The sequence below is a fragment of the Dunckerocampus dactyliophorus genome, chromosome 5 (genome assembly GCF_027744805.1).
Source record: "Dunckerocampus dactyliophorus isolate RoL2022-P2 chromosome 5, RoL_Ddac_1.1, whole genome shotgun sequence".
Classification (NCBI taxonomy): Eukaryota; Metazoa; Chordata; class Actinopteri; order Syngnathiformes; family Syngnathidae; genus Dunckerocampus; species Dunckerocampus dactyliophorus.
In genome coordinates, this window is record NC_072823.1 from 20,234,021 (window position 1) to 20,253,842 (window position 19,822).

Genomic DNA, 19,822 nt, shown 5'->3' on the forward strand with positions numbered 1-19,822 from the left:
TTACCGCCAGGGTGTCACTGAGGTCAGCAGAGCCGAGCAGCACTACCGCAAGCCTCCTCGACGATTTGTTTCATCACAGGCTGCAAATTCACCGAGGTCGTGCTAATGAGCCTGACACAACTTTGTGCAAGTGGGTCAAACACAGCCCGGATGTGTGCATTCTGTAAGGTCAGGGGTCAAATGTATTGGCTGGGGGCTTCAGGATTGGATTTGGAAGTGCGTTATTAAAAAATGGTGACTATATTTGTCAATGCAGAAATGCACGGTTTCACTTGTGTGGCCCTTTTGGAGCGTCCACTTGCACTTTTTAGAGCAACTTTACCATATCACCATATCATAAATGGCCATCCAGCAGCCCTGTAGTTGCCAAAAACACTATTATGCACCAAATCAGCACCAACTTGTACACCTTTGCATATATCAACATTCTGCATGTGCCTAAACTAAATTGTCTCAAAAGATTTGAACTTTTAAGGTTTCAGTGTTAGAACTCTGCATCTATATTGCATCATAAACAACAGAGGAAAAGAGAATGTGATGAGAAGTAACAGCAAACAGCAGCAGAGGCTGTGTGAGCTGCTCCTTGCCACAAACACACATTCCTGCCCAATTGTCATGAAACTTGGGAATTGTGATTAAAACCATGCTACTTCATCATTCATAATGTGCTTTAACATTCTTTGACATTTGGCTGCCTACTTTTAGCTTCTGTTCCCACTCCTGTCTGGCCTTTCTCTTCTGATTTTTCTTTGCGGGGGACATGATGCTGAACAATGTGTATGAATGAGCCGCTTAGCAATAGATTGCAATGGCAACCCTTAAAGCAGCCTTACCAGGTGGAATGAACCATTGAGCATTTTTTGAAGGTGGGTGCAGTTAGTCTCAGACAGTCTTAATTTGATTATTATAGAACATTCACAGCAAAACTGATTTTATATTAACATTTATGACGTTGGTTTTTATAACTGACACATTTAAATAAAATCAAATCTTCTGACAAATACACCCGATGGTGGTGCTGTTTGCCCCCCAAGTAGGATTGGCACACAGCTCAATGAGCTCTACAAAACCACCTTACTTACTGTACCTTACATGAGGGTATTTAGCGCAATCAACATGAAATATGGCATATCTTTCGGGGACTGCAACAAGCACACATTGGTTGAAAAGCATGGCCACCATCAAGCAAAACGTTTTTGCATGGGCACAGGCAGCACTTAGCAGGTAATTGTCCATAAATCATTTGTCATTGGCATAATGCTGATAAAACGCTGAGGGTATCTGTATTACATGTATGCTAGCATGTATTAGCATGCTAGCATGTCATAGCATTTTCAGAACAGTCGTGTATAATATTTTGACATGACTGTAGCTAACAAACAGGCATGAACTCACTGGCAAATTACATAAGTATTATGGCATAGATACAAGATAAGGTTTAACATGATGTAAAAGTATAGTTTGGTGATTAATGATCCCATACTTCAGTGAAATTAACAGTATGAGTGAGGCTTCGCTTGGTTGACTGTGAAGGCCACATCAACTCTACATGGGTGTGTCCCAGTAGATCAGGGCAAAGGTCACAACAGCAGCTCACAAGGCTTTGAGGATAATGTACTGGATCATGTTCATGTGTGTTGCCCAGACACACAGAATGGTCTGGTGGGCCTTCTGGACAACAAAGCTCATGGAATTGTTTGACCTAACGCCCTGTTCATCCGTGCACATACTATCAGAGGCAGTAAAAGCCACAAGCCACGAGTCACACATATGTGCCTGTGTGCGCTCACAGTTGGCCGCTGAGTCACACTGTGCCACTTTTGCCCCACCTGACTGTGCCACTCAAACAGCCTCTAGCCTCCAACACATGAAAAGATCACAGAAAAGCAGCTGCTTAGCCACAGAAATTCATGCTAAACTTAAATGACACTTAGAGCAAACCTCAAAAAATTAGTTAATATAGCCACACATTTATTCGCACCATCTCAAATGACATACTGTTGGATCTGATTAGTTACTGCCCCATTGAACGAGAACTTTAACAGCCGGAAGTAAAAATCAAATATTGTATTCAAACCTTTATTCATATCCTCACCAAAATGCAATGGCTTCCTATTAGGCTCATGTGCCAGTCTGTTGTGTATTTTTCTGTAATCTTGCTACCAAAGAAACAAAAGGCAGAGCAATGTCTTATTCACTAAGAAATGAAGGAAAACTGTTGAAAAAAGTCCTTGCACTGTTAACAAAAGCAATCCAGCTAAAGATTCATAGCATAATTGAATAAGTTGTTCCTTGGTCCATGCTCCACCCTCTTTAAAGTTTCATGGAAATCAATCAATTAAGTAGCTTTGCCTAATAAGGTTAATTAACGAACAAACGGACATAAAAATATATAGCGTCCTTGGCTGAGGTAATCAACAGGCAATTCTCTGCTGACCACATTAAAAAAAGGCAAGCACTTCTTTGAGGTTAAATGATGGCACCCCTAAATTAAAGCGTCTCTTTCCGCAAACTTTCCCTCCAGGCAACTTTGGGAGGAAATAAAGTGCACCGCTTTACCGTCGATGCGAGCAATCTCCACCCCTTTGATTTATCGCACGCCGGCTCTCCCACTTTGGGAGGTAATTGAAATCCAAGTGGTATTTATGCAGAGAGGGATCCACTTCCACATATCCTCAGCTGTCACTGTCTTCAGTGTAGCATTGTGACCGCATGACAGATTGTTAGGGGTCCTCTGCCAGACAGCTGTCTGGAAGAAAGGGGCTCGCAGGCCAAGGGGGGGTGGGCAGTGTAGACGCATTAGATTGCTGTCCCCTCAGCAGTCAATCATGGTTGTTTATATACCTACTCAGAATAGCCTGGTCAACTCTGCTGTGCTAAACTGATAAAACATGCCCAGTGTAGCTGTTAAATCTCAATGGCTTGATTTTAAGCTGAAAAGCAAAAAAAACGAACTTTCAAGTTCTGTGTGTAATAATTTACACTTGTGCTCCCACTCCACAGACAGCAAGGCCATTGTTGATGGCAATTTAAAGCTGATCCTGGGTCTTATCTGGACTCTCATCCTGCACTACTCCATATCCATGCCCATGTGGGACGACGAGGACGACGAGGAGACAAAGAAGATGACGCCCAAGCAGCGCCTGCTGGGCTGGATACAGAACAAAGTGCCGCAGCTGCCCATCAATAACTTCAACCGAGACTGGAGGGATGGCAAAGCCCTCGGAGCTTTGGTGGACAACTGTGCTCCAGGTGAGAGAGAGAGACGTTTACTTCATTAGGTACACCTGCACAGTCAAATGAAATACAATACAAAAATACAAAAGAATACAATAGAAAAGATAATACGGCTGAAATTTCATTCCCACTATCAAAAGGTATGCATTTAACTATGTTTCTCATTGACGCTTGCAGTGGGTGGAGAGCTGTACTGCATCTAAGGATGCCAAATTACAGGTATTTTCAAACTTGGAAACCTTCCATTGGAATTTATGGGCACTATTGCAAGGAAGTTAAACATTTTATATTTGTGACACTTACAACAGGTAACTTACATTTTGTGGAGAAAAACATTTTGCAGCATAATCTTGGTGAAAACACATTTTTTGCAAATTGAGTTGAACATTTAATTCCGATATTTCCCAGGTAGACATCCTACAAAATGTATAGTAATGTACCAGAAACATTTCACCCTCATTCATCCATTTCTAATATTTTGTTCACTATATTTAACTACACGACAGGGACAAAATAGTAGAAACAGCTCTCTACAGCCACAATCATAAACAGAGGCCGCTATCAATGATGTGGTGGTCTGTAACCAAGGGATCCTAGGTCTGATTTCCTTGACCACTATTACAGGGATACAGTAAAAGTGTCATGAGCTCATAGATACGGGTGTCACGAGATCTCGCAAGAGTTCGCAAGATCATTTTGCCAGCCTCTATATATTGCCATGTGCATGCGTGTCTGTTTGCCTCATCTCTTACCTCCAAACAGGCAGGAAGAGGGTTCACTCTGTGCATTGGTTCACCACCTACATGCTTCATATAACGACGGCAAACAGAGTTAGACCTCTTGTCAGTCATGCAGTTGCTTTGTCTCTGTGGGGGGAGGCGGGGCTGCTAGCATACACACACAGCCAAAGAGTGGAGTTTCGTGGGGAGCAATGTAAGGTAACGTAGAAGTGAGGAAGGAAAAAGATGCAAAGTCAAATGCCACAGCCAACAAAGTGAGTCCATCAACACGGACGAGCCAGTATGTCAAATGTATTCGAAAGTGGTAGCAACATGAAAGGCAACAAAACGAACTTCCCACCTCAAACATATCCACCCTACCCAGTATTCCCTTCTGGGAAAAAACTACACATTGCGACACAGAGCCTTTGTTCTGCCAGTCAATACTCACTGAGACGTTTGGTCGGCAGAGTAAATACAAATGGAATGGCACAAAATGGTGTGCGTCCACAGAAAGTGACTGCCAATTCTGCAACTTCACACAGTGAAAGATGACATATTAAAGGAGCTATGCATTATTATGGTATATAATTATTTATTACGTAGAAATCTGTCCTGCTCAACTTAAAATAGAGTAAATTCAGTGTCCAGGTTGCAGGGGTCTCCAACTTCCACCACTATTATAGCTGTCAACCAGTTGTGTTTTATTGACTGGCAACATTTAAATTGTACTCTACTTTATTTACCAAGCAGAACCCCACTCAAAAAGCGTGACCATCGTCTTTATGGTATTTTGTGCTCCTTTGTCATTATATAAAGGCATAAATTCTGAATTCAACAGATAAAATAAAAAACTCCGAAGAGCTGAAAGAAATATTCCTTGACCCTTTGGTGAGCTGCTCAAAATCACCTGGCGAGATAGGAGACCCATGTGACAGCATCACCATCATAAGGATTGACACACTACGTGTTTATGTTGATTAAACGACACACACTAGATGCAGCTCGTGTTGTGGCTGTTGTTCACGTTGTTTTGCACGTTTGCTCTGCTAGTACACATCATTTGGTCAAGTTTGAACGCAAACATTCGAACCCCATCCGGATCAAGACCGCTTGACAGATCCACTTTCAAGTGCATTTGGTTCGCTTCACGTGAGCTCAAATGGGAACGCTACACGGACCATTGTCAAAAAAACAACAAAAAGCATGACCAATGACAAAGAGAATGTAAGAGAAAAAGTGCTGGAAGTAATATTTATCTGCTCTGCTCTCTCCCTCTGTGTGTGTGTGAGACAACACTGCTCTTTAAAAGTATATTTTACAAGCTTTTATGAAATCTAAACTGGTAAATATAGCAGATAAAAAAATAGAATTCAACCAAGTAGATTACATTGTAGTTTGGAATATTTGAATTACGTCATGTAATATGTTATGAAAGCTGCCCAATCAAGTCCTTACTTTATGCATATGTTCTTTGCTGCACAGCCTTGAGTCCCATGGCAAACATACCTGTGACCGCTATCCCAGCGGCATCAAAGTGCGCACCAAGTTTTAAAAATTGTTTGGCCCAGACCAGGGTACCGAACCACTGTGACAGTGTGAAGTGTGACAACAGCCTTTCTGCACAGTATTAGTTTTCCTTGGTTGCTATGGAGGCAGGGCCAAGCATGCATCCATCAGTAGATTAGAACATTATCACCTTCAAAGAGAATTTGCTTCCTTGGCATCTCTCTTGTGACTACACACACACACACACTGAGACATCAGCTTGTGTTGTGTGTGATCCATCCCTGGAGACCAGGTAGTGTCAGTGGGCTGTGGAGAGGGTTGCTCATGGCTGGACCACGTCTCTGCCAGCTGTCCCACAATGACTGACGCTGTCATCCAGCATGAGTGAGGCCAAAGTCTGACTTTACTGCCTTTAGCTGCTGCAAGTACACCCCCAAATTTGGCCACCATTCCTCCTCCTCCTTCTCTGTGGAAGGGATGCTTGGCCAGGCAGGGATATGTCACAGAGTGAGGAGTGTAAAGCCACAGAGATACAAGGCTGAGTCACCGCCAGTGACTGCCCCCGCCCCACAGAACTTTCGTGAATCCCTTTGGCGAGTGGAAGGCGGACGGGTAGCCGCAGGCAAGCAGAACACCTTGTTTAACTCTGTTTACATGAGAGGCGAGGAGACGCATCTTTCAGCACTGCAACGCTGCCCATACAAGGTTGTGTTGTCTCATCAGCCTTTCTCGTGCTGAGGTTCTGCTGTGAAGCAGGGACACAACACACAGCAGCTCTGTTTTACAGTCAGATGTGCAAAACATTTTAAATTGTCTTCACTGAAATAAAATCAATATTGTAAATAACAGGCTGGTGTAGGATTGTTTTGGTATACCGTTACTCCCATTGCTTTTACAATGCTTTCTACACCTTACCACCTCTCAGCACATGCAAGTCAGCAGTGTTAATACTCTGTTCTTGTGTCTATAATAATTGGATAATAGTATTCTGAGGTTGCACTGGCCTTTCAGTGAGAGGCCCTCTCCACTAATCCAATTTAGTTATTAGAAGCGCAGGGGTGGGTTAGCTTCAGGACGCCTGTCGAGGTTGTTTACTTTTGTCAAGCCAAGAGACACCTTCATTGTCGCACATATTGAACTGTGCAGCAGCAAAGCAGTGTGCGGGTAAGGTCATGGGACCTTGTAGCTGGAGGTGTTGTAGAGATAGCGGCGACAGCCCAAGTGGGGCCTCATTATGGCAGTGGAGGTGGAAGCCAGCCTGCAGACGTGTGTGTGTGCAGTGGCCTTCGACTAATGGCTTCTTTGCATTCCGTTAGGTTTGTGTCCTGATTGGGCCGAGTGGGACCCAAACCAGCCCGTGCAGAATGCCAGGGAAGCCATGCAACAGGCTGACGACTGGCTGGGAGTGCCTCAGGTAAGACACATGATAGACAACTTTAATTTAACTGAAGCACAGCTGGGTAAAAGGTGGGTGGGGCTTGTCTAGGTGGGAAATGCGAGATTTTTTCCTTTGTTTGGCAACACACACACTTTCAGCCAGTGTTAGAGTTGGGATTTTAGCACATTTAATTTATTCCTAGTCTCTAAATTACTATATAACCACAATGCCATATTGTAAATAAGGCAGCAAGGAATCTGTGATAATGCCCAATGATTGAGCGAACAGTGACTGAAAATGACAGCAGAGCGTATTGAAAGTCTGGCAGGAGTTAAACAAAAATTAGAGTGCAGCAAAGAATCTGTGTTATTATGAGTGACATCATGATCCTACAAAGTGCTCTGCGTAGTCGACATGTAGACTGCCCAATAATTGCGGCAACAGTGCCTGAAAAGCTGATAAATGACGATACATAGTATTAAAATTCTACAGGAAGGCAGTACTTGAACAGAAGCACAACCCTCAGTGCAGGCAAGAATACATAGCGACTGAGGCAGTGAAATCCTGGTTTTGCAGGTCTCAAAAAGTAGGAATATTTGGGGAGAAGAAGATGTCTGCTTGTTCTAACTAATGTAAATAAAATTTGTTAATGCAACACAGCTACTGGTGGACCAATACTTTTGCAAAGCACTGTACTTTACAGCCTGTTGATATAATTAAAAGAGCACCAGTCATACCTAAGCTGTTTAAACCAGGAGACACTTTTAAAATGGAAGATTTTTACAAGCAGAGAATGCTTTATGGTGACGTGTAGTAGTGAGCGTGTAGGAGTTTTATTTCGCTGCTTTCAGAAATGTGAACCCTTTAAACACCTTCTCGTGCCAGCCTCTAAAACAAAAGGTGTAAATATGTCGGTGTTCCTTGGAATAACGATGTAAACAGATCAAGGGTGCATTCTTCCATGCAGTCCATTTTTAATGCCCCATCCCTGTGTTGTTTACTGTAGTTGTTTGTTGAAATGGCAGGCTAGCTAATCGTAATGCATTATACGCATTGGCCAGATAGCTGGAGGCTGTATGTCATGGGACTGACGGCTCCGGGGTGGTGGTGGTGGGGTGGGGTGTTAAGGAGATGTGGGAGAGGGTCTAGCTAAGTATCTAAGTATAAATCCCCCTGGCTGGCTTATTGAAGGCAACAATCCTTAACCTCACAGGACTGGGGTTAAATATAACCAGCTTGGGGCACAGCTTTGTGCCAGCAAATGATTGACAGACAAAGTGCTAGAGGGATGAGAAGAGTCAGTAGTGGTGCTAATAGATATGTTTATTTCTTGCTAAATCCCATTGCACTAGGGTTATCAGAGAGGGGTCTTAAAAGGGTCACCCAACAACTTATTCCAAAGCGTTATCTGTTATTTTAGCTGACTGTAAATACTTTTCGATTTAGTATCGTGTTTTATCTGTTTGCTCTTCAGGTAATGGCAAATGATAATAGAGAGTGTTGAAAGTGAGGTTGGTTAGGACATCAAAGAATCTGTGTTTTATTGAGTGACATCACCACCAATCTAACTGCGTATAAGGCTTGACATGTAGACCGCCCAACGGTTGAGATGAACATTTAAAAAAAATTCACTGACTGTAAATACTGTTAGATTCATTATGCCGATTAATCTGTTTGCTCTTTAGGTGATCGCACCTGAGGAGATAGTGGACCCAGATGTGGACGAGCACTCGGTGATGACTTACCTGTCTCAGTTCCCAAAAGCCAAACTCAAGCCAGGAGCCCCTCTCAAAGCAAAGCAGCTTTTCCCTCACAAAGTCAAAGCCTATGGACCCGGTGGGTAGCTTGCCTGGGAAAAGGTCACACCAGTCAATACGGCAATCCTGGATGGGTTTCGTGTCACTTTGTGGCAGTAGCAGATGCTTCAATCAACCTGAATCAAAATGTGTGAGTGGTGCTTTTGTTTTCATTGGCAGGTATCGAGCCTCATGGCAACAAGGTGCTGCACCCTGCTGTGTTCACTGTGGATACTCTGGAAGCGGGCAGTGGGGAGGTCTTAGTCTATGTGGAGGATCCAGAAGGACACAAAGAAGAGGTAAGTTATACTTAAAGATGCAAGAGTGCAGTTCACAACTCTCCCATCATTTGTCTCTTTGGCTGCAGGCTAAAGTCAAACCCAACAAGGACAAAAACAGAACTTACACCGTCACCTATGTTCCTAAAGTTGAGGGTCTCCACAAGGTTAGACCAAGCTGCTTCTATATTTATAACAGCTCTCTAAAAAAATATTGCTGACATGGTGTTTTTCTCCCCCTTTAACCATCAGGTCAAGGTGTTGTTTGCAGGCCAAGACACTGACAAGAGCCCCTATGCAGTGAATGTGGCAAAGGACATGGGCGACCCCAGCAAAGTCCACGCCCGAGGACCCGGGTTGGAGCGCACGGGGAATGTGGCCAACAAACCCACCTACTTTGACATCTACACTGCTGGTAAGAATGTTAAAATTAAAAATGAATACAGTGGATGAGAGGTTGAGGAATGAAAAGGCCTAAAGGCCATCAAGGGTAGTTTTTGTCTTGTAATACCCTTTTGCTCCACTACTCGGGCGATAGTGAGATACATGACTGGTCTACATTCTGAAGCCACATGAACACTGCTGTTTTCTAAAATCGTATATATATTTTGAGCTTCTTGAGGACAGAAAACAACACCACAACTTTTTCATTTTTGTTTGTCTGTGTAAATGTCACCGACATGGACAGAACTCAACTCATCTCAGCAAATGTCCACGTTTAGAAGTAGTATCAGAGCTGTATCGGAGGCAGGATTATGCCTCTGTGGAAGGGAATTCTGCCATGCCAGGACTGGCCTGCGAAGTGTAATACCCAACCCCTGTTGTGACAAGTACTTTATGCATCAAACTAACTGGCGTTGACGTTCGCACATCTAATTATGTAATTGTGGGTTGTCGGACTGTAGTATCAAAGTTGCAGACACATCTTGCTTCAATGAGTTCTGTGCAAAAGGCTTGTTAATTTCTCAGATGCGACACCTTTGCTGGCTCTCTGTGTAAAAGAGGCTTACAATCTTTCTTGTTGTCAACCCTACAGGTGCTGGCAATGGCGACGTCAGCGTGGTCATTGTTGATCCTCAGGGGAAAAAGGACACCGTAGAGCTCATCCTGGAGAACAAGGGTGACAGTGTGTTCCGATGTACTTATCGCCCCGTGATGGAGGGTCCTCACACCATCCATGTCCTGTTTGGAGGCCACGAGATCCCAAAGAGCCCCTTCGCTGTCAACATCGCCGAGGGTGAGTCATGTGTTATACTCGCTATTTTTCTTTTAGACAATCGAATTTTTTAGTGGGCTGGTGGGGTGATCCATTCCATCACCGTTATGTTTCCCTGGGAGCAGCCTCCAAGTTTAGACGATAACCCTTCTTATCTGTCATTTCTAGCACCTCCTGTTGCTCCTCCCACGGGAGCTCCATTGCAGATAATCCCTCAGTCAGTGCGCACTCCTCCTGGAATGAAGGGCCCCCCCCCTAAAAAACCTGTCCGTCCAAGTTAGTATGGCTCACCGAGATGCTGGGATGAGACTTTGCTCATTACTCAGCCTAAAAAAAAAACAAACTGTCTGCACCATGCTTTCTCTATGGTGGGGGTGCACGGTGCACAGCAGTGCTTGGTCCAACTTCTTGCTGCCTGCAAGCTTTTAAAAAGAGTTGAGATGCAATGTTCTGCATCCTTCTGTCCCTTTTTGCATTCCTGTCCACGTTGTTAGCTTGCTCTGTTTGCTTGAAGCGCACATACATTGCATCAATCAGCCTGCAAACAATTCTGACTGACGGACTGAACTGTTGTCAAAATGTCGCTCAGTATGTCTCCAGTATGTACAGTTATGAAGTTGCAATAAGACATCATTACAGGTTTTAGTTACAGGTTTTGTCAGTCAAGCTGTAAGGGATTCCGGCTGTATATGCGTATCGTGCTACTAACATTGCTGCCAACTGCTGGCTTCTCACAGTTACTAAATACCATCTTGCTCATCCTCGTTGGTATTCCTTTCAGCCATGAATCCGAACGCCTGCAGAGCTACAGGCAGAGGCCTTCAGCCTAAAGGCGTGAGAGTAAAGGAGGTTGCAGACTTCAAAGTTTTCACCAAGGGAGCTGGCAGCGGAGCACTGAACGTCTCGGTCAAAGGACCCAGTGAGTCAGACAGCTTTCTCATCTTGTATTTCTGGATGGCTTCACTCTCTTTCTGGCAGCAGGTGCTGCAAGAAGCTCATGCTGAGCAAAATACACAAATGCATAAAATAACTGTTATCTTGATGAGAATCCATATTGCATTGTTTGTCCCCAGCTGGAGCACAGGAGCAAGTGAAAGTGCGAGATGTAGGGAACGGTGTGTATGAGTGCGAGTATTACCCCCTTAAGCCTGGTAAATATACAGTCAGCATCACCTGGGGAGGGCAGACCATCCCACGCAGGTAAGAACTTACTGTTGTGTTTTGGAAGTCGTAAATAATACAATAAAGCTCATGTTGCATTATTATTTTAGCCCCTTTGAAGTGGAGGTGGGTGAGGAAGCAGGCTTCCAGAAGGTGAGGGCCTGGGGTCCTGGCCTGAAGACGGGAATGGTGGGAAAATCTGCTGACTTTGTGGTAGAAGCCATAGGCACTGATGTTGGGACTTTGGGTAAGTCTGTCATCAACACAAGTCTTTTACAATTACTGCAAATATGACATTTGAATATATTCCTTCTCTTTTTGTGAAGGCTTCTCCATCGAAGGCCCCTCCCAGGCTAGGATCGAGTGCGATGACAAGGGTGACGGGTCCTGTGACGTCCGCTACTGGCCCACTGAACCCGGCGACTACGCCGTTCACGTCATTTGCGACGATGAAGACATCAAGGACAGCCCCTTCATGGCGCACATCCTCCCCGCAGCCAATGACATTTTCCCAGAGAAGGTAATCATTCCCACATAACGGATATTGCATGACACGACGCATTCACGTCATTAATAAATAAATCCAAACGTTCAGGTTAAAGCTTATGGTCCAGGATTGCAGCCAACTGGTGTTACTGTCAACAAACCAACTGATTTCACCATTGATGCCCGCATGGCTGGGAAAGGTCAGCTGACCCTCTATGCCCAGGTAAGGATAACTTTCTATTTATTTAATATTGACTGAAATTTTGGACAGGGGAACCTCATTTTTCTCATAAGCCAGAAATAAAAACACCAATAGAATTGTTTCATTCTAGTGTCAATGCATGCCCACAATATTAATTTTACAAGCAATGTTTTAAGTCACATAATAACAACACGCAACACAGTACATGCAAAAAAGTGTAAACATAAGTTGACATGAAAACCTTACAATGATAAATTGTCTACTCACCCTTTGATGACTGCTTGTGAGGCGAGTCGCGTCACGGTGTACATTCTGTTCTTCTTTTGTTATTGTTGACTTACTGTAGATTGTAGCCATATTGTACTGATCAGCCAGGACAGAGATGTCTTTTTATAGTATACATACATTTCCAGTTGTATGGTTGTCATTGTATTTTTCCTATTTGCTTTCACAGAAAAAAAACAGTTAATCTTTTGAATTCCTTGTTTTTAGATGCCTGATGTTCTGAATTGAACTTTAGTGGTTCTGCTGTATGTATGTGTTTGTGATGTTGACATGCTTTTGCATCAACTTAGGATGCTGAAGGCTGCGCCATCAACATCAAAATCACCGACAAGGGCGACGGCACATATCTATGTGTGTACACTCCCACCAAGCCCATTAAACATACCATCATCATAGCATGGGGCGGTGTAAACGTGCCCAACAGCCCCTTCAGGGTAAGACGTGTGGCCATTCACTCCCACACACACACAGACTCTGAGAATTAAATTGTATTAACAAAAGGACTATGGCAGTCCTACCTAAGCTAACTTCCCTATCCTCAAGTACACTGTGAATTCATTAGGTGCTGGTCGGAGAGGGTTCTCATCCAGACAGGGTCAAGGTCTATGGGCCCGGAGTGGAGAAGACGGGCCTCAAGGCTAATGAGCCAACATACTTCACTGTGGACTGCAGTGAGGCTGGTCAAGGTGAGCGTGTACAAGACGATGATGGTGATAAAAACACTTGACAGCCCAGGTGAATCCTAATGAAACCAGAGCGCTAAATGCTGACATCGGAATTAGCCTTTGTTTAATTGCACTGACAAAACTGAAGCAATGAGCTCAAATGTGTTTTTTATTCATAGCATCTGATTTGCAACGACCTTCCTGATCTATTCTCACTGTCGTGTCCTAATAGGAGACATCAGCATTGGAATCAAGTGCGCTCCGGGGGTGGTTGGCCCTGCCGAGGCAGACATCGACTTTGACATCATCAAGAATGACAATGACACCTTTACTGTCAAGTACACTCCCCCAGGCCCGGGCCGCTACACCATCATGGTGCTGTTTGCTGACCAGGTAAGACGAGCTTATGCAACATCACCTCTGGAGAGGTTATTTTTTGATTACTAATGAATTTTCTCATGATTTACCTTGTCAGGAAATTCCCATCAGTCCATTCAAAGTCAAAGTTGACCCCTCCCACGACGCCGGCAAGGTGAGAGCAGAGGGCCCTGGACTCAACAAGACAGGTGAGGTTATAAGCAGGCTATTAGTTGCACCGACTCCAATTCGCTGTCATAGAAATGATGGTTGGACTGAAAAAAACAATATGTGAGTTACAGGAGTGGAGGTGGGAACGCCAACCCACTTTACCATCTACACAAAGGGAGCAGGCAAGGCTAAGCCAGAAGTATGTTTTGCAGCCATGGGCCCAGGAGAGGCGGTCCGTGACTTTGAAATCATCGATAACCATGATTACTCCTACACAGTCAAATACACCGCTCTTCAACAGGTAGAGCCTTCAAGTCCATTTGTATTAGACCTGGATACAGAGATTACTCACTGTGGGGGGAAAATCATTTTGGTGTGTTTCTGGGTATAGGGAAATATGGCAATCACAGTGACCCACGGAGGTGATCCCATTCCTAAGAGCCCCTTCCACATCACAGTTGCACCTGCCCTGGATATTGGAAAAGTGAAAGTGGAGGGATTAGACACGAGTAAGTACAAAAACAAAAAAACAACATGATGATTAAAATGGCACAGACCTTAACTAACCAACAAATGGCCATAAATACTTCTTTTGTGCTGTTTCGCAAGTAATTTGATTGAATTTTGAGTTGCAGAAAGTTTGTATTGTACTTGAAATTTGCAATGTTTTCCCCTTTTTTCTCAGAGGTAGAAGTAGGAAGGGACCAAGAATTTACTGTGAACACAAAGGGTGCAGGTGGTCAGGGCAACGTAGGTGTGAAGATGACCTCACCCACGGGCCGACCAATCCCCTGCAAGCTGGAGTCGGACAAAGCTAAAGGTGTTCACAACGTGAAATACATTCCCCCGGAGGAGGGTCAGTACAAGGTGGACGTCAGCTATGATGGCAATCCTGTCATGGGAAGCCCCTTTGGGGTGGAGGCGGTAATGCCTGCTGATCCCTCAAAGGTAAATGTAAACGTATATAACCAAATATGTAAAGTGATATTACAGTTATCATCTAATAGGCTAATTTTTATAATGCAGGTCCGAGCCTTTGGCCCTGGTCTTCAAGGAGGCGTAGTGGGTAAACCAGCTCCGTTCACCATTGACACAAAGGGTGCTGGTGCCGGTGGGCTAGGCCTGACAGTAGAGGGTCCCTGTGAGGCCAAAATTGAGTGCCAAGACAACGGTGACGGCACATGCTCAGTAGCTTACCTTCCCACCGAGGCTGGAGAGTACGCCATCAACATCTTGTTTGCGGAAAAGCACATCCCAGGCTCTCCCTTCAAGGCGGCAGTGCGCCCGGCCTTCGACCCCAGCAAGGTCACAGCCAGCGGTCCCGGTCTGGAGAGGGCCAAGGCGGGGGAAGCTGCGACCTTCACCGTGGACTGCACACGCGCCGGTGACGCAGATCTCACCATTGAGATTATTTCAGAGAACGGGGCTAAGGCTGAGGTACACATCCAGAAAACGGCAGAGGGAACCTTCTCCGTCACGTACATTCCGCCGTTCCACGGTGCACACACCATTACCATCAAGTACGGAGGTCACATGATCCCCCACTTCCCAAAAGCTCTGCAGGTGGACCCCTCTGTGGACACCAGTGGGGTGCATGTCTATGGGCCAGGAGTGGAGCCAAGAGGTAACAACAGACAAAGAATAGCTGCTTTGTTTAAATTAGCACATGACATTAGCTTTTTAATAAGCCTGGTGTGGTGACATGATCCAAAAATAATTGGCGTCTTAGTAGATGAGGATATTGACTTACTTCTCTCGGATGTCATCTTGTAAGTACTAAGGACATCGCTCAGAAGATAAACAATGGCTTTGCTCTGATGCCGATGCCTTATACCCAGTGGCAAATCACCTTAAGGGGCCCTTTTGTTTACAGGCGTCCTCAGAGAAGTCACAACCCACTTCATTGTGGACGCAAGGGCCCTCAACAAGGTTGGAGGAACTCATGTGAAGGCACACATTGCCAACCCCTCGGGTACCAGCACGGACGCCTACATCACCGACAAGGGCGACGGCACCTACAGAGTGGAGTACACGCCGTTTGAGGATGGTAGGGTCAATGACCATTTTCACATTTTGACGCAGTAAAACATTACATGAGTAGGACAGATAAAGTTTACTTTTTAGAGGGGGAAACTATTAAGAAGTGTACTTAAGAAGGCGTGGGTTGGAAACTGCGCCACATTCACGACACGTTCTTAAGTAGGGATAATCGTTCGCACCGGTGTTCTTAGGTTGATGAATGCCAACTGCGATGCCCGTGCATGTGAGCCCTAATTTGCATAGGTCACCGCCTATTATTTCCTATATAAGGTAAAAAATGTGCCGTGCGCAACAGGCAGCTGGAGGCGGATATGGCAACGCGCAAGGGCAAGACTGAGAAGCAGCTGGACAACAAACGAAAGAAAAACTTCAATTCTACTGAAATAGAGGTGCTTTTACAAGGAGTGACCGAACACAAGAACACCTTATTTCCAAGTGTATCCACCGGTCATCAGGCCATCCAAAAAGAGTCGGCATGGAGCACCATTGCAGGAAACATAAATGCCGTAAAAAAAAAAAAGATTAAACTGCACCGGAGGGATCTGGAGGAAACGGGAGGTGGGCCATCAATCAGAAACCAAACCATTTCGGAAACTCTAGAAAATATTTACACAATCATGATGGAAAAATAAAGTCAAAATACATAGTTTGTGTGTGACAATTTATTTTTTCTGTGGTTACATTTGATTAGACGCTGTCCAATTAATACAGCAGCCCCGTGCTCTGGCTCAAGACGTAGCTGGGGGCGCATGTCGTTATCTGGGGGTGCTACGTGCGCAATAGACACACCACGTTTCATTGCGATGTTTTTCTGATGATCCTGCACACCTGCAACAATGGAGAGGGAAGCCTGAAGCCTGAAGCGAGACATCAAATATTCGTGGCTTTCAGCAAATAAATCTACATGGTCCCTATACATTCTCTCTCTGCGCAGGGCACGTCCAGCCAGCTACTTTTTTTTTTTTTGATGAATTGGGATTTGAATATATATTTATCGATGAAGTATATTTTAGTTGTTTTGATGATAAATAATTGTTGGGATATTTTATTTGCACTACATTTTTTGAGATCAGGTTGCAAAATCCATCATGAGGGCGATTGCGCATTGAAAGTGCAAGCTTTGCTTGTGTGTAAGAGTCCTCCTGAGTGTTCGTAGAATTTGTTCTTAGATCTAAGAACTGTGAGTTAAGAACACGTTTCGTGAGTGCCAAAAATCTTTTTAAGAAGGCTTTAAGAACACATTTGTGCGTAAGAACGCTTCGTGAATGAGGCCCATTATTCTTATATATAGTAATTGTAGGATTATAAAAACAAGAACTCTAATGGTGGTTTGCAGTTAACTTTGCAGAGGAAGAACCCATAAAATATTGGTGAGGATCTGGAAAAACTGCAGATAAAGGAAATTATTTTATGACAATATTTATGGCTGTTTGTCTTTATGAATGGTCATTATACTGTAGCATTGCTAAAACAATAGATCTAATGTTGGTTTAGGATTTTTGCACAGTGTTGGAGTTTGCAGTGAACTTTGTAGGGGAGGAAATTACACAAATTAAACTAAATTAAATTCAATTATAGTGAGGATCTGGATAAAGTTGCCGAAACAGGAATATTTTATGACTATTTTATGGTTATTATTATTCTAAATGGTCATTATAGCATTGTAAAAACAGGAAATCTAATGGTGGCCTATGACTTTTGCACGGTATAGCTGTATTGTATAGGCGAACTGCATTTTCTACTAAAAAAGTTGTAACCAAAAATGGTCTAGAATGGAAACAGTGTAGTTCAACAGCACTGCAAACTACAACCACATTACAGTTTTTCTCCATTGGTTTGGCTCATTTCTTGAAACCGAAATTCTATTCTCAAAATAACATGGCCAAACCTCCAAACCACCTGGCAATTATTCACAACAGAATTTAATTTCTCATTCATACCACAGTTAGCACAGTTAACCTACATTTAGCACAATTTCCAATTGAATAGAACAAATTTAGTTTTGACACATGATGTTGTTTTGAACCATCCAAGTTTATTTTGCTCAAAGAACCAAGAGTGTTGATAAAATCCGGTCTGTTTCAGGAAATGAGGCAAAACAATTAAGAAGGATCTTTGCATTTTGGTGGCACTGACTATTTATATGGGAATGGAATTAGCTTTGAAGCATGAATGAACAGTTTTAGGAGAGATATGAGCTTTGGTGAGTGAGCTATGGTACTGTGCTGAACTGTAAGACTGTTTGGCCAAATGATCTTAGAATTTTGAGAATGAGCCAAACCAATGGAGAAAAACTGCAATAAGGTTATTGTTAAATTACTAGCCAATAAAAACTGAATTGATCTATCCATCATTACATTGCCCATGATTCATATGTGGCCAATGTTTACAGTGAAACAGTTTAAAGGCTCGAATTAGTACACGCAGTCACACAGAGTAAAATAAAATCACTAACAGGTGTTCGTATTGTGCGCCATTGGGGGACCAGAGAGTGGGAAAAGTCAGTATGAGGAGAAAGGGAGAGAGATTTTGGGGAGGGTATAAATACCAAATGATGCAGTGGTGCAATGATGTGAGGGCCAGAGAGCAGGGAGCCAGACAAGCTCTGATTTATAAATAGTCTGTTCTGGAACAGAAGCTCTCAAGCAGGCAGGTATGTGTGCTGAAGGCTGCTAGCACACCGGCTCTACAGTCGGGGGATGACACGGTTTATTAATAGAGATCTATAAAGAGATGACGCTCTCTTCTCCCAGGCCTATGGAGTGAAAAGGAAGATGTTGTAACAGAATAATAATGAACACAATTGACGCCTTTCACCACGAGCTCTGACGCATTTCTTTAAATCAACAGATGTCTGTCTTCCTCAAAGGGAGTATTTACACTGTATTCAAATCCAACTCACGCAAATAGAAATGTTCTTTTTAGACTGATTATGTGTTTGTGTGCAGGCATGCATCTGATTGAGGTGCTGTACGATGATGTGCCCGTTCCCAAGAGTCCCTTCAGAGTGTCAGTGGTGGAGGGATGTGATCCAACCCGTGTGAGGGCCTATGGACCAGGTCTGGAGGGAGGGGTAACCAACAAACCCAACTGTTTCACAGTGGAGACCAGGTAGCTAACTTTCATTCGTCAGTGGTGTCTTGTTGTCATGATTAAATGATGATTAAATGAATCATGTTGGTTGTTTTTACAGGGGAGCCGGCACTGGTGGTTTGGGCCTGACTATAGAGGGCGCATCTGAGGCCCAAATATCCTGCAAAGACAACAAAGATGGAAGCTGCAGTGTGGAGTACGTCCCCTTTACGCCCGGAGACTATGATGTCAACATTAACTACGGAGGACATCCCATCCCCGGTAGTCCCTTCAAGGTGCCAGTGAGGGACCCTGTGGACCCCAGCAAGGTGAAGTGCTCTGGGCCTGGTTTGGGTTCTGGAGTAAGAGCCCACATCCCTCAAACCTTCACAGTGGACTGTACTCAGGCTGGACAGGCACCGCTGGATGTCAAACTCTATGGGCCAACAGGTAATGAAAGAACACACCAAATATTGTAGCAGTTTCATGATATATCTGCACCTCTAACAATTCACCACGTTTTACTTCAAAGGTACAATGGAGCCAGTCGGTGTTAAAAACAATGGCGACGGAACCCACACAGTTCACTACACACCAGCCCAAGATGGACCGTATACTGTGGCAGTCAAATATGCAGAGCAGGAGGTCCCACATAGGTATGCGGAAATTTACGAAAACAAAAGTGGGAAATGGCTTGATCAGTGAAGCATAAAGACATCAACGTGTAAAAATTGTGGGCTTTTTAAACAGTGATAAATGTATGCTGTACATCTTATCACGTATTGAGAGATTTTTACAGACTGAGGTTGAATGAGATGTCTTTGAATGAGATGACCATGCCGTTGTTCTATGGAACAAGCAGGCCGAGGTGCTGAAACCAATGCACATGAATATTATTATTCACTTAAGAAATGAAAATGATCAAAATTATAGCTGTCACATCTGTAAATGATAATAGATGGCAGAGCTCTGGGCTTTTTTTAAAGACGTGTAGCAAAGCCTACTTTTTTACAAAGCTGTCCTCCGTGAAGAAGTGGCCATATATACACAGGTCGGTCATTTAGCTAGGGTCGGGTCAGAGGCGGCATCATGTCCGTGATGAAGGAGGTTTTTCCTTCATGACATCATGAAAATCAGGTACTGCAAAAGCGATCATTTGAGCATCTTATCGCTCAAAAGTGGTGTAAACAAGAGAGCGATAATAAGGTCTTAGGGACACATATTACTGTTAGTACATCATTAAAAAGTCA

General features: G+C 43.9%; 1 protein-coding gene across 2 annotated transcripts in view; it reads left to right on the forward strand.

The window, feature by feature from the left end:
• The window catches only part of LOC129181582 (filamin-C-like), a 35,037-nt gene that overhangs the window by 1,768 nt on the left and 13,447 nt on the right, over nucleotides 1-19,822 (forward strand). For both annotated transcript variants that reach the window (XM_054776955.1, XM_054776954.1), the window contains exons 2-25: nucleotides 3,004-3,252; nucleotides 6,782-6,879; nucleotides 8,529-8,679; nucleotides 8,820-8,938; nucleotides 9,007-9,084; nucleotides 9,170-9,332; nucleotides 9,954-10,154; nucleotides 10,915-11,052; nucleotides 11,207-11,333; nucleotides 11,405-11,541; nucleotides 11,621-11,814; nucleotides 11,890-12,003; nucleotides 12,558-12,701; nucleotides 12,830-12,953; nucleotides 13,165-13,325; nucleotides 13,408-13,498; nucleotides 13,592-13,761; nucleotides 13,852-13,969; nucleotides 14,146-14,408; nucleotides 14,487-15,084; nucleotides 15,334-15,507; nucleotides 18,449-18,611; nucleotides 18,694-19,022; nucleotides 19,105-19,228. In XM_054776955.1, the coding sequence (XP_054632930.1) occupies nucleotides 3,004-3,252; nucleotides 6,782-6,879; nucleotides 8,529-8,679; nucleotides 8,820-8,938; nucleotides 9,007-9,084; nucleotides 9,170-9,332; nucleotides 9,954-10,154; nucleotides 10,915-11,052; nucleotides 11,207-11,333; nucleotides 11,405-11,541; nucleotides 11,621-11,814; nucleotides 11,890-12,003; nucleotides 12,558-12,701; nucleotides 12,830-12,953; nucleotides 13,165-13,325; nucleotides 13,408-13,498; nucleotides 13,592-13,761; nucleotides 13,852-13,969; nucleotides 14,146-14,408; nucleotides 14,487-15,084; nucleotides 15,334-15,507; nucleotides 18,449-18,611; nucleotides 18,694-19,022; nucleotides 19,105-19,228 (4,228 nt within the window). The remainder of the gene's footprint in view (nucleotides 1-3,003; nucleotides 3,253-6,781; nucleotides 6,880-8,528; nucleotides 8,680-8,819; nucleotides 8,939-9,006; nucleotides 9,085-9,169; nucleotides 9,333-9,953; nucleotides 10,155-10,914; nucleotides 11,053-11,206; nucleotides 11,334-11,404; nucleotides 11,542-11,620; nucleotides 11,815-11,889; nucleotides 12,004-12,557; nucleotides 12,702-12,829; nucleotides 12,954-13,164; nucleotides 13,326-13,407; nucleotides 13,499-13,591; nucleotides 13,762-13,851; nucleotides 13,970-14,145; nucleotides 14,409-14,486; nucleotides 15,085-15,333; nucleotides 15,508-18,448; nucleotides 18,612-18,693; nucleotides 19,023-19,104; nucleotides 19,229-19,822) is intronic.